The 14251-nt window shown below is 40.6% G+C and overlaps 1 protein-coding gene and 1 long non-coding RNA gene across 6 annotated transcripts in view; one reads left to right on the top strand and one right to left on the bottom strand.

Annotated features, from left to right (window-relative positions):
- Nucleotides 1-4431: 4431 nt before the first annotated feature.
- The window catches only part of PHEX (phosphate regulating endopeptidase X-linked), a 291954-nt gene continuing 282134 nt past the window's right edge, over nucleotides 4432-14251 (top strand). For 2 of the 5 annotated variants that reach the window (XM_077146746.1, XM_077146741.1), the window contains exons 1-2: nucleotides 4432-4497; nucleotides 13401-13607. In XM_077146746.1, coding sequence (XP_077002861.1) covers nucleotides 13490-13607 — 118 coding nt within the window. In that variant the 5' untranslated portion in view covers nucleotides 4432-4497; nucleotides 13401-13489. Of the gene's footprint in view, nucleotides 4498-11670; nucleotides 11917-13400; nucleotides 13608-14251 lie in introns of those variants that run through there. The other 3 variants (XM_077146743.1, XM_077146742.1, XM_077146745.1) reach the window with 3 other exon arrangements.
- On the bottom strand, nucleotides 6340-9940 carry LOC143670279 (uncharacterized). The gene is made up of 3 exons (XR_013169315.1): nucleotides 9453-9940; nucleotides 8434-8521; nucleotides 6340-7962 (listed from the first exon to the last, which is right to left on the bottom strand). It is a non-coding gene; the product is annotated as an uncharacterized LOC143670279 (long non-coding RNA).

Below are 14251 nucleotides of genomic sequence, written 5' to 3'. Positions count from 1 at the left end.
TAATGTGTTTAAGGAAATAGGACAAGTTTTTACTCAGAGATGGCAGCATAGATGGTCTAAACCTGCCTTTGACAGATGCAATGAAGACTGACTCTTACAGCCCTGTACTGTAGCACTTTAAGCAAAGCATTCAACAGATGACCTCAATGGCTAAGATATGGTAAAATCTTTGAAGGAAATTACCAAAAGCACTTAACAAGTACCTCGTAAGTAAAATAGTATTATGAATTGCCCAGACATTCGAAGTTGACATGAGATGACTAAGTTGGTGGCTTCCTGGAAGGAGGCTTGTTCTGGAAATTTAGGGAAAGTGCCATTTGATGAGCCTGTTCTCCTAGTAAATAGGGAACCTGAAACACAAGACTAAATTATATTCCATCCTTGGGTATGGAAGTCAAGAGTTACAAGGCAGCATTTCTCAAGACTGGCTTGAGAAATCATCCCAAGTTATCAGGCATAAAGCTCTTCACACATATTTAGTGATGGTTATCTTATCACATCCATGACAAGTAATATTGACTGCTGTAAATACCATTTAGTTCTGGGATGCAGAATGTAAAAGTGGTTTTGAGCACAGGCTATGGACCCAGACAGATGACTTAAAACCCTGGCTCTGCCACTTCCTGGCCTTGGGACCTTAAGCCTCTATGCATCTGGTTATTTGGCTGCGGAAGAACAGTAATATATAAAGGATGTAGGTGAGTCAACATAACAGAATCGTGACTAATTTAAGTTTCAACTCAGCACTAATGTATGGAGAAATAAATTAACAACTGAAGAAGATGACTGGTTTTGTCTTTCGTGGAACAAATTCATCTAACCAGGCCAAAATCGATAGGCTTTCAAAATGTGGAAGACTAATGACAACTAATGTCTCTGGGAAGAATCAAGAATACTGTTACTAGGCAAAAAGCAATGGGGAAGTAGGTGAATATTCACATTACTGTGGGGTTTTGTTATCCACCAGAGAGCTCTTTAAAAACACTCTACCAGCCCCCGAAGTCACTACAGCTAATAAGCAAACAAAACCCACCAGAAAGTAGAAAGGTGCTTCACAAAACTGCTCAGAGGTGACTTGCAACCTTTTCCTATCTGCTACTTCCCACTGCTTGATCCCTCACCTTTACATTAGCAATTCCTTTTGGAATGGCACCTCATAGTAGACTCATTTTTGTATTTTTTTTCAACCAGTTCTTCCAGTACCTTCCTACACTTTTACTTTTCCAGGCTTCAAATTTATTAGATGCTACAAATTGCTTTCCAAAGTGGTGTACCAATTTACACACTTACGATCAGGGAAGAAGAGTTGAAGTTGCTCCATTGCCAACACTTGGCATTATCAGACTTTTAAGTTTTTGCCAGTCCGGAGGTGTGAAACGGTAATTTCTTATGGTTTAAAATTTCATTTACCTGATTACTACTGAGGCTGGACCAATTTTTGTAAGTTAACTGGCAACTTAGTGTTCCTCTTTTAGTCCATTGGCTATTAGGTTTTTGTTTTCTTACTGATTTATTGCTCTTTAAATCTTTAGGATAATAATCCTTTGTTGCTTATACTGTGGCAAGTATCTTCTCCCTGTCTGTTTTTCAGTATTTTAAACTTTTGCTTTTCATAATTAGGTCTTTTGTTTATCTGGTATTTCCTTTTTTTTTGGTAGGATGTGAGGAGGGGATTGTGTGTGCACATGTGTGCTCCTGTGCTATGAGGCATGAGGGTATTTTTTTCCATTGAGATCACCAGTCGCCCCAATACCCTTGATTAAAATAGCCCATTCTTTTCCTAATGACGCAAAATGCATTTGCTGTCCTACATCCAAACTATCTATCAAGGTCTGATTCTGTGTCCAACAGCACTTTTTGGACTCTGAGAGGTGATATTTGATGGGGCTGTACCAAAAATGTATTTTCTTTAAAGATAGAAGATGGCTATGGAATGCCATTGGATAATATTCTATCTTAGAATTTCACAAAAAGGGAAAATATGATCACAGTCTAAGTGAAATACTCTGTTCTGATGTCCCACTATAAAGTTAGTACTTAAATTAGTAGCTATGTTTTTTAGAATCACTTATCATAGATTAAACTGCTCCATTATAATAAATTCCTGAAGATGTGTTTTATCAAATGTGATATTTATACCTAAAGTTATTAAGTTTGTGGCCAGAGCTCTTCTAAGCCGGGTCCTATGAACCAACTTAAGGACAAAACGTTGGTAGGTTTTTTTTTTTCTACATGGGCAGGCACCAGGAATCGAACCTGGGTCCTCGGGCATGGCAGGCAAGCATTCTTACCTGCTGAGCCACCGTGGCCTGCCCAGTTAGTAGGTTTTTTAATGACCACAACATTGTGCTTAGCTAAGTGATAAATTCCAGATACTTTTTTGTCTTTGTTCAAATTCTGTTAACCCATCTAATCCCCAAAGTGACTGGACACAGCTTGTAGTGTTAAGACACATTTAGAGGAGGATAACAAAGTAGAAGAAAAGAAAGACTTTGGCCGCCATATTGTGTTGATCACTAGAATTTGATGTCTTTTCAATTTCCCCTCCAAAAAAGAATCTTGGATTCAGTGCAATGAAATACAGTTTCTCAAAGCGTAGCCAAAGCTGGTCTCCAGAGGATTACAAAATGTAGTTAAAAAAAAGTGCATCTTAAACATGTCACAAGGACGTGCCTTCTCCCTCTCTTCTTTGCCACCAAGTTCTGGGAGTTCCTTATATGTTGTTTCCTGCCCCGTGAGATTTGAGTGGAATCACCCAGGACCTTATATTTGGAATTTCTAATTCTGTGGTATGCAGAGGGTTAATTTCACCTCTGTGGGGAACAGAATCTGATATTCCTTATGCCCGGATAACTCTCAGTGATATATATTGAGGGTAATGAGGTGATTGTTTATTCCATAACTTTATGGGGACTTCCTACCTGGCAGAGTACAGAGGGTGTGAAGATGAGTGAAAGTCCTCAAGAACCTTCCCCAATCTACTTGGGGAGACTAACTCAGATATAAAATAGTGGGCTGTCATTTCACAATCCTGCCTGGCATGCCCCATGGATATTTGAAACATCCCAAGTAACAATATAAAATGGCCAAAAAAGGGACAAGAGGAGGAAGGAGAGAGTGAGGGTTTTTAAGCACTCCCATGGAAATTCTGATGTTCGGGGGAAGGTATAGTCAAGGGCTAGCTGTATATTTTCCAGGTTTCTTTCTTTTTTTATCCGTCATCATTTTAGATAGAAATGTTTAAGGGAAACAGCAGGGAAGGGCTGCCAGGAACATAGCAATTTGGTTTACCAAGATCATTATATTTAGTACTTTAATGTCTGGCTTTTGAGGTGTGGGGGTGAGGGGTGTTGTATTTAAGAAAAAAGTAAACAGTTGTTCTCAATTATACCATACCGCAGGACTTGGCATGCTAGCTTTAAACAAAATAACTAACCTTTTCACTATTACAGGGACATCAGTGATTAAACAAAATCGATCATCTGAGTGGTTATGATTGGGAATTATTACAGTTAAATAATGCTACGCCTTTGAGACAGGCAGTAAATTCCAAATGGGATTCATGGCTAATGATAGCGGTGAGGCAGTCTATTGTGTAATGTAGGATTTATCACCTCCTTAGGAAGACAAATGATCTTTTCTGTTTGTATAATGTATTACATTTCTGAAATTCATATATCACCTGATGTAATCCATATAATAACACAAGAAAACGTTCCTTGGATTCAACATGTTGAAAAACACTGTCTTCCTAAATAAATGAACTTGTATAAATTACTTAAGAACTAATAACCCGAATCTTTTCCTCTTTGCTTTAGGTGTCAAAACACTTAATTGTAGTGGTAGCTTAACCCCAACAACCTGAGAGCTATAGTTCTCTGCTTAAAAAGAAACTAACTTCTTGGGCAGGCCACAGTGGCTCAGTGGCAGAGCTCTTGCCTGCCATGCCAGAGACCCGGATTTGATTCCCAGTCCCTGCCCATGGAGAAAAAAAAGAAACTAACTTCTTGTGGTTTAAATCTATTTGGGTGGGTTGGATGGAAAAGGATTGCATTTTAAGCTATGTGATAAGGGTGCTACAGTTCTATCCTTTGTCCTAGGCAAGAGGGGGGCCCGCCCACGCTGGGTCTTGGCTCAGCAGGGCTCTAATCTGGCTCTCTTCCAGCCGAGGGGGTATGTCTGTGTACCCCTGTAGAACATAGTTTGTATCCGTGAGACACAGAATTTCCTGTCTGAACTGCTCCAAGCCCACTCAGGGGCCTGGGAGGCTTTGTTGTACAGATGTTGTGTTGTTGGAATCTAAGCAGAGGATGGGGGTGGGCCGGGGGCCGGGGGTCAGCTCTCCCTGTGCCGACATGTTCCTACGTGGAACTCCATGGAGTCTGAGAATCCTGAATTGGAACCTGGCCTTCCAGGCAATTATGAGGTATATTTGTAAGGTAGAAGGACAGAATGTATGGTATTTCATGGTTGTGCCCTGAATTACAGCTTTAAATGGTACGTGACATCATTTTGTACGCTCTTCTCAGATCCCACCATGTAGGGGTGGGCTTGAGGGACTGTATTATATATTTTTTAAAAATATGGACAGAGTATTCATTAAGCTGTGTTAAGAATAACGGCAAATATTAATATTGTGTCAAAGAAATTCTTGGTAGAGTTGAAAACTTACAAATGCTTTACAAAACTGAAAATAATCCTTCCCACGGAGTATTGCATTGATGGAATGTTCTAGAAAACAGTAATATGTCTTTATTTGATAAAAACCAGGCCCAGTGCACTCAGGGAGCATTTGACATTAAGGAATCCAATGGTGAGCTATTATGGCAACCTGTCAGAGGACGTGGGAACAGGATTCCATGACAACTAGCTTGAAAGAAATGATTTCCCTCTTGTCCTTGGCTATGTCTAATAACTTAAGAGAAAGGGTCTGTTATCACTCCCACCCCCCGCCCCCATTCCTTTCTCTTCTTCCTGGCTACAAAATGACATTCCGAGCGTAATCTTTTCAAGGCAAACTTCTGTAATCTCAGTGGGGTTACAGTTACATTAATTTTGCATGGTAAAGTATCTTCTGTGTCAGGCGCCAGTGACATATGACCAAACTGTGGCCCTGACCCTCAAGTGGCTCAAAGACAGGAGGGAGCAGACGGGTGTTTGCTCTCACCTGGCTGTCCTTACTCCCAACATGGACTCACTGACTAGGGTTGGTTGGAGGCATCCTGGGGTCTACAGTGAAGAGCAAGAGAGGGAGCAGAGATGAGGTGACACTTGAAGGGACCTTTGAGCAGTGCCTCCCAAACTACCTGTGATGAAGGAGCAGGTTTTTAAATGACCAATCCATCGCAGACTACTACTTTTGCAAAATACCATGAAAATGAATTACTAGAACATGATTAAGTACTTGGACATTGCAGCCACGTTAGGGTACCTAAGTGCCTAAACCCATCTCTGAATGCTACTCTCGATTTCTGTGCGTGTCTTGTCAGAACCTGGGGACGAGCAGGTCACAGTCTGGTCTGTGGACCATACTCGAGTAGTGCTACCTCATAGGTGAGATGCCACGTTTAATTGTTTTTGTCGTTGTTATTGTAATGTAGCATGCAGACCCCAAAGTGCACGTTGTGAGTGTATAGCTTGATGAATTACCACATACTCAACACTGTGTTTAGCCAGCATCCTGAGCAATCAAGAGAACATTATCAGCACTCCAGAAGCTCTGCTTTGAGAGTACCTGGTGTCCCGACTTTTAATAGTGGAGATTTGTTTTTGTGTCTTTTTGTACTTTATTTAGATGGATTCAAACAGGATGCACTATTTTTTGTTTTTGCATGGGCAGGCACCGGGAATTGAACCCGGGTCTCTGGCATGACAGGCAAGAACTCTGCCTGCTGAGCTGCTGTGGCCCACCCAGGATGCACTTATTTTGAGTGTGGCTTCTTTCATTCAACCTTATATTTGTGAGATTCACCCATACCGTTGTATGTACTTGTATATGGTTCATTCTCATAGTTTATTGTATGAATGTACCACTATTTATGTATCCATTATCCTGTTGATTGGTTTATGGATAGATTACAGTTTGGGGACTATTACAAGCACTGTTTCTATGAACATCCTCGTTCATTTTTTTTTGGTGAACACATGTATGCATTTCTGTTGGGTGTATACCTAAGAGTGGGTGGGGTTGCTGGGATGACAGGGTATATTAATGTTCTGCTTCAGCAGTTTTCCAAAGTGGTTGTACCAGTTTACGCTTTCACCAGCAATTCATGAGAGTTCTAGATGCCCCACATCCTCCTCAACACTAATGTTTTCCATCTTTTTAATTTGAGCCATTCTAGTGGGTAGTTAGAAGCATTGCATTGTGGTTTTAATTTGTATTTCCTTAATGAGTAATGAAGTTCAGCCATTTTTCTTATGCTTATTGGTCACTTGGACATTCTCTTTTTTAAAAAGAAAAATTTTATTGACAAATCCTCACACATATACAGTCCAAACATGGTATACAGTTCGTAGCTCACAATATCATCACATAGTTGTGTATTCATCATCATGGTCATTTCTTAGAACATTTGCATCACTCCAGAAAAAGAAATAAAAAGAAAAAAGAAAAAACTCATACATTGCCATACTTATACCCCTCCCTCTCATTGACTGCTAGTATTTCAATCTACTCAATTTATTGTAATCTTTGTTCCCCCTATTATTTGTTTATTTTTTATCCAAATTTTTTACTCATCTGTCCATACCATAGATAAAAGTAGCATCAGACACAAGGTTTTCACAATCACACAGTCACATTGCAGAAGCTATATCATTATACAATCATCTTCAAGAAAGAAGGCAGCTAGAACACAGCTCAACAGTTTCAGGTACTTCCCTACAGCTACTCCAATACACCATAAGCTAAAAATGGGTATGTATAAAATGCATAAGAATAACCTCCAGGATAACCTCTCAACTCTGTTTGAAATCTCTCAGCCACTGAAACTTGATTTTGCCTCATTTCTCTCTTCCCACTTTTGGTCAAGAAGGCTTTCTCAATCCCTTGATGCCAGGTCCTGGCTCATCCTGGGATTCCTGTACAACATTGGCCAGGGAGATTTACACCCCTGGGAGTCATGTGCCACATAGGAGGGAGGGCAGTGAGTTCACCTGCCGAGTTAGCTTGGAGAGAGAGGCCACATCTCAGGCACGATTTTAAGCACTTAATCCTTACAGCCACTCTATAAGGTCGGGACTATTATTATTTCTAGTTGTCAGATGAGAAAATTGAGACCCTAGGAGATAAGGCAATTTGCTCAAGGCCACATAGCAGTATGTAGCAGTGCTAGGAACCAAACTTTATACCATATACTTAATCACTGTGCTATACTTCCTGGTAGTATGGAAACAAGAATCAACATGAATGGCACAACTAAGAGTTACAGGAAAAGGAAAGAGAAGGATATTGTAGCTGTCAGTGTTCAGTCAGGAAAACAGAAATCACTCTATTTCAAACAGACGGTATTTAATCCAGGGAATTGGCTTCAAAAGGTATTGGAAGGGCAGAAGGAACAATCTGTTTTTAATTTGCTTTTAACCAGCCCTCTAGGAGATTCTGGTTGACCATTAAAACTTTAAGATCACCTCTCTAAGCCTCTTCCCTTTATAGACACCTGAATAAAGCATTCTTTGAACAATTAGCTGTCATCAATCAATGTCATATAAACTTGTATAGGTGAGTAGTCCAACAAAGGCATCAGGGTGGAAATGATTAGTTTGTGGATATAGCAAGTAAGCACTAAGTCGGATGAATAGTTATTACATTTTTAAAAACAACAATGCAGTGTAACGTTTTCGAAAAGGTATTATGGGCTTTGAAGCCAGACAGATCCGAGTTCTAACCAGGCTCTTTCATTTACCCATCATGTGATGTTGAGAATATTACTTATCCTCTGGGAGCCTCAGTGTCCTTATCTGTAAAAGAGGGCAAGAGATACTATTTTGTAAGGTTGCTGTAAGGAATGGTGATGATAGACATAAAATAAGTGAGCACTGAAAAAATGATAGCTATATGGCCAAGAAGGTGAGAAAATAAAAATCCTCCTTTAGACTCAGAAATGAACAGGTATCGTGCTTGGCTAGCTCGCCTTTGCAATTTATATTATCCTTCTTAATATTCAATTACCAGCAGCAACAGATCAGGAGATATTTCTTGAATTGCTATTTTTGTTCCCCAACTGAAAACTCTTTGTTTTGTAGTACGTGATGGCTGCTGTTCCTATTAAGGAAATAAAACCTCACAATGAGTCTTTTTTTTTTCTTCCTTTAAAAGAGAAGTTGTGGGACAATTAGTCTTTTAAACAAGAGAATTAAAGGAAGCACAGTTTATCACTTTTCCTAGGCTCGTGTTATGTTGACAAGCTATCTCTACCATTCACTAATTACCTGAGGTTGGAATTTGAAACCATACAGGCTGAGACCTGCTGTGCAACCTCGGGCAAAATCCCTTCTCTCCAAACTTCAGTTTCCTCCTCTGGGAAAGGAGATAACATTTACCTAAGAAAGATGTTTAAGAACATCAAATATACAACTAGTTCCATCCCCCTATCCCATACTATCGACAGCCCCTTCCAACAGGAAAAAGCTGGAATGGGCATAGCCCAAATACCCCTAAAGAGTAGGAGAAAGAGCAAAGGTGATGGTGGAGTTATACAGAGAAGGTTGGGTTTAACAAACGAGCATGATTGCTGGATCGTTATATTGATGTTTCTTTTAATCTCCAGTACCTTAGAGCAGCTAGGAGTAAAAACTTAAATTGTGGAATTGTAACCTGTACCAAACTCTGAAATCTGTTCTACAACTAATTGTTGCGATGTGCTTTGAAATTTATTGCTTTTTTGTACATGTTATTTTTCACACACACACAAAAAATTTCGATTGTGATGATAAATGCATAGCTATATGATGATGCTGTAAATGATTGATTGTACACTTTGGATGATTACATGGTATGTGAATATATAATAAAACAATAACAAATTAAAAGAGATTTAAAAAATTATAGGAAAGAATCTTAGACATATGGTAAATAATACATCTCATTAGTGGAAGAGCTGGGACTTGAACTCCTCTGGACCTGCCAATAAAATAGCAGAGCACCACCCCAAGCCACAAGGGCTAAGCTTTCAGCTTTCTTTTCTCACTTTCCTCCCTTCCCTCCCTCCCTTTTCCTTCCAGTGGACAGATGAATACATTTTTCAGGATGTGAATCATTTCCTTCTTTCTCACTGAAATTGTGGCCCACATGGGATTTTACTGCCTGAAACAGAGGGCTTAGTATATCCAAATAATGATCAGACCTGTTCATATCTAGTATTAAAGATTCAGCTTCTGCTGTCCTCCTAGCAGGTTAGTAGCCTGGCTCAACTTGCTGGGTTCAGTTATTTACGCATAAATAATCTTACCTCTGAGTCCTGCAAGAGTCATCCATCTCTGATTTGGTCTATCTGGAAGAAGCCTTCCTTTCTCCTTTCATGCTGCCCATTCTTCCGGCCTCCCTCTCTGGAAGTCTTGCAAACAAATCTCCTGCATAGGAATTTCTATTTCTCTGGACACTTACTGCCCACATGGCCAGGCCTGTATGCTTTAGTGTTCAAATAAATTGTATAGAGTTTCTTTTGCATATTTTTATGCCTGAACTCAGCTTACCAGTTTGAAATCTCTGGTGTAGCTTCTCCGTCTTCCTTCACAGGGCCTTACAAAGGGTTAGGCACCTGAGAATTGCCCCAGAAACTTCTGTTGATTCATTGATTGAGTCTAGTTAAGGTCCAAGAGAGTCTTGGAGGGTCTTAACTGAAACTATCAGGTGGATGCAGACCTGACTCTTAACAGATTTCTTTACATAGAGACTTCTCAGTTAACTAATTTTTCACAGCTCTTGAGATGTTATACAATTTTCTTTTTTAACAAATACCCCGCCCCCCTCCCGCCTTTTCCATCACAAAATACACTAAATAATATACTGTAACTTCAATATAACAGTTTTGGGCAAAGACACACCGATTTCTCTGACATGAGAGTTTCTACTCAGTGACTATCAAATGGCACAATTTGAGTTGCATATCAAATTTGGATGAACCTTTTGCTCTGTGTATGTGTGGCATGCAAGTGAGGTGGGGTGAAGAGGTAACATTTCCTACTACTATTTAGGCCATGTGTCAGCAAACTTTTCCTATAAAGGGCCAGAGAGTAAATACTTTCAGCTTTGCAGGCTGTAAGGTCTCTGTTGCAAAACTACTTGATTCTGCCTTGCATGTAGCTTGAAAGCAACCATAGGCAACATGGAAATGATTGGGTGTGGGTTCTGTTCCCATGAAACTTATTTCACAAACACAGGTTGTGGGCCGGGGCAGGCCAAGTGCCCTGGTTAGGTGACTCCAGCTTTAAGTCTTTTGTGAGCACTCATTATTGAAGTTCTTTATTTGCCCTTGAGTTTTTCTTTTTCCTGTGCTTTAACTTTATTTTTAAGTGCAGTTTGAGTCCAGTTCATCTCCCAAAGGTTGAAGAATTAATGCAGGAAATGGCACAGAAGGAAGACTGCACCCTGTAATGAATGTCTCCCCCATCTTTCCTCTCCCAAGCCTCAACCACTCTCAAGTCTTCCTTCATTTCATTGCATTCTATGACAAACTGTACTCATTTTCAACATCTTGAACCCTTTTCTTTTAAAAAAATATTTTTATAAACTTACTTTCATTGTTGAATTAATATATTTTCCTCTCTGAGTTTGAGTATCTTAGGCTGGGACGGAATGCAGCATGATTTTCCTATTATGATTAATGGGAAAATTTTTTGTTGTTGTTGAATGGCTTTCACTTAGCAGTTGGATTTTCAGGAATGAGTTAATGTTGTTACATGAGGAATAGGTAGGTGCACTTTGGGGTGAGCCCCAAATTGTCCTCATCTCTGGGGGATCAACGTGAGTGAAGGCTAGTCCAGCTGGCAACCCACGGCCACCATTCCATGTCAGTCCAGACCCAGAAAAGTGTTAGCAGACTTGGAGGAGGAGAGAAGGAGGGAAGACGTGCGTCCTGGCGTCGTGCTTGTGTGCATGTCCTCTCCCTGTGCCTAGGGAACTTTGTCGGGCTGCAGACACAGTGTCCGGCAGTGACCCCACTCCCACCCTATCTTTCCATTCCTGATTTTCCTGTGCCACCTGAGTCCATTTCTCATTTGCAAAACAGAGATAAAAACACCTTTGCTGATGTAGTGGAGAGGCTGGAGGGAACTGCCTGAAAATGTAGAGCTGTGTTCCAGTAGCCATGTTTCTTGATGATGACTGAACAATGATATAGCTTTCACAATGAGACTCTGTGATTGTGAAAACCTTGTGTCTGATGCTCCTTTTAGCTACTATATCAACAGAAGAGTAGAACATATGGAATAAAAATAAATAATAGAGGGAACAAATGTTAACACAAATTTAGTTTGAAATGCTAGTGGTAAATGAAAGCGAGGGGTAAGGGGTATGGTATGTATAATCTTTTTTTCTCTGTTATCGTTTTATTTCTTTTTCTAAACTGATGCAAATGTTCTAAGAAATGATGAATATGCAACTATGTGATGATATTAAGAATTACTGATTGTATATGTGGAATGGAATGATATCTTAATGTTTTGTTTGTTGTTTTTTTTTAATTAATAAAAAAATAGCATTAGCTAATTAAAAAAAAAAACAAAACACCTTTGCTATCAGGTATATAGGTTTACCAGGAGGTTAAAGTGGGATGTGAACGTGTTCTACCCATGTATAGTATCATCATCATTGAAGCATTTAGAAGGAATACAGAGGCTGAAAGACGTAACACCTGCCTCTTCCCCTCCGCCCCAGACACTAGCATCTGAGGTTCCTGAAGCTGCTTTGTAAAGGTAAGTGGTCAGGGCTCCTTGGATGAATTTCATTACTCCTGTTTCTCTCTTCACTGTTATGTACCAAAAAACTGTAGATGCTGGGGCTGCAGCACTGACTGTGACTGTGGTTTCTGATTCCTGGAGCTCACGGTATTACAGAGTATTATTATTATTATGGAGTCAAATCCAAAACCTCTTGGGAGAGTCCCACGCTAGGGGCTTAAGGCTGGCCAAGCTAGTCAGGTAGAACCATGAACATGTTGCCATGCCTTACTGGGCTCATCAGGGTCTGCTGGGCTGTTGTGTGATTCCCAAGGCTATGGACACAAGTTTTCCAGGGAGACAATTGTTCTACTGCTTTCTAGATGTAGCCCTCCCATTGCCCTACAATCTCCAGCAGAACAAAGAACAGAGAGATAGTAACTGTGTTGCGGATTAATGCTGTCTATATCATTGGATCATAAAATCTCTGTCATTTCAGTAGCATTGGAATATCAGTTGCCCTTCCCTATGAAGAAAGCAGATTTCCATTGTTTAAATCACTACTGTAATCAAAGAAATCAAAGAAAAGAAAGACAGTCATTAATTGGTCTTTTCAGTGAAACCGATTGCCTCTGAATCCATCTTGGGGAACCAGTTGAAATGGACGCTTCATGGAACCACAAATCTCAACTAACTAATGGCTGCTTGGGTGGGATGGAGGACAAAACACATGGATGCACTTTTTAACAAAACATGCAAGGGGAAAAAAAAACCAACTTTTACCCTATCTTTTGTGGTTGCTAATAGGCTCAGTTCCTACACTTAACTGTCTTTTGTATAATTCTTAGCACCACAAAGAGGAAGTGCTTTTTTCCTTTTCCTTAAAAAAGTCCCAATCCAGAACATCAGCCTCTGTAGGTTGTCTTAATTGCTACTTTTCATTGCACTTGACTATGACTCTGATTTTTGGCACATGCTATCATACACAGAGTTCCTAAAATAAAATGCTACAGGATATCCCAGGGACTCTAAGAAGGCTTTAAAAAGGGACACACGCTACTGAAAGAACACCTTTGAAGAAGGCAATTCAGGCAAGCCGAATGATTATTGCAAAAGAGTTAGTTAGGTGATTAATTGAGACCTTTAAGTGGGGTCAGGAGAAGCCCTGTCACCTAACTTATCACAGTTTGGGGAGTGGGGGTTGGAATTTGACGGGAATCCAGTTTTGATAAAGACAATTGTTTTTTTCCCTCCCCAAGTGACTATACATTTAAACAGCTAAAACATCTGTTCAGCAACATACTAAAACATGTACACTCGGAACGCCTGAGAGAAGAGCCTGCCAAGCAATCAGTTGAGAGGGGCTTTTGCTGCAGGACACTGAGATAGAGCAACCACTGTTTGTTTTGTCTAGTCAGGGGGAAAGCCAAGGCAACCGATATTTCATTTGTGAAGAATTATTTGAGAAAGGGTGGTGAGGGGCGCTTTCCTGACAAGAACTTTTTTTGACTGTCCATTAGTAGGAGAAGCAGGAGAGCCTCTTGATTGAGACCAGCCATCAGACCACGGAGTGTGACTTTCTTCTAGTGAGCCGGCGACGTCCCTGCTGATGGAAACAGAAACAGGGGTCAAAGGAGAGACTGGAAAGCCGTCCGGCAGAGGCACTCGAATCGCCCTGGTGGTGTTTGTAGCTGGCACCCTGGTGCTGGGCACTGTCCTCGTTCTAGGTAAGTGACAGCGCCCGAGGCCCGGAGGCCTGTGCGTGTGCGAGAAGGTTCTGCACTGTTTTACTCCAGCAGACTCTGCCGTAACGCAGTTGTAGGGCTGCTTGCTTGTGTTGGTTGGTGGTGCCGCCTTAGTTTCTAGGACATATGCAAGCAAAAACAGGAGACTTTTCTCTCCAAGGCTAAGTAACTAAATAAATAAGTCCACCCAAGTATACCAGGCGTCCACTCCACAACCCGAAGTGGGTAGAAAGTGGCTTTGCCAGTGGCTGGAGGATTCGGTTGCACCAGGCGAGAATATGTATGTCTTCCCTTTTGCAAAATAAGCCTTTATGAATTCCCAGTCTGATTCTTTCTTAGGTATCTTGTGAGGAAAGACTTGGCTTAGCGGTGGGATGGAAACCCAGGCTGGGATTTCTTTTACTTTTGAGCTCTGTTAAAAAATTGCCTGAACGAAGCAGGAAATTGAATCTCCAGAGTCCACGTCAGTGCTTTAAAGTGCACCTTTAATGGTGTCAGTTGATTCCTTTATAACGTGGTGACTCTGCTGGGAGGAAATTTTAACCCTGCCTCTCTGTCAGATTCACGAATTAATAGGGAAGAAAGCAAGTTTTTCTTCCAAGATGTGAAAGTCATCGTGGTTAAAT

The sequence above is a fragment of the Tamandua tetradactyla genome, chromosome X, assembly GCF_023851605.1.
Source record: "Tamandua tetradactyla isolate mTamTet1 chromosome X, mTamTet1.pri, whole genome shotgun sequence".
Lineage (NCBI taxonomy): Eukaryota > Metazoa > Chordata > Mammalia > Pilosa > Myrmecophagidae > Tamandua > Tamandua tetradactyla.
Note: the sequence above shows the minus strand (reverse complement) of the source record. Positions and strands in the feature narration are given on the sequence as shown.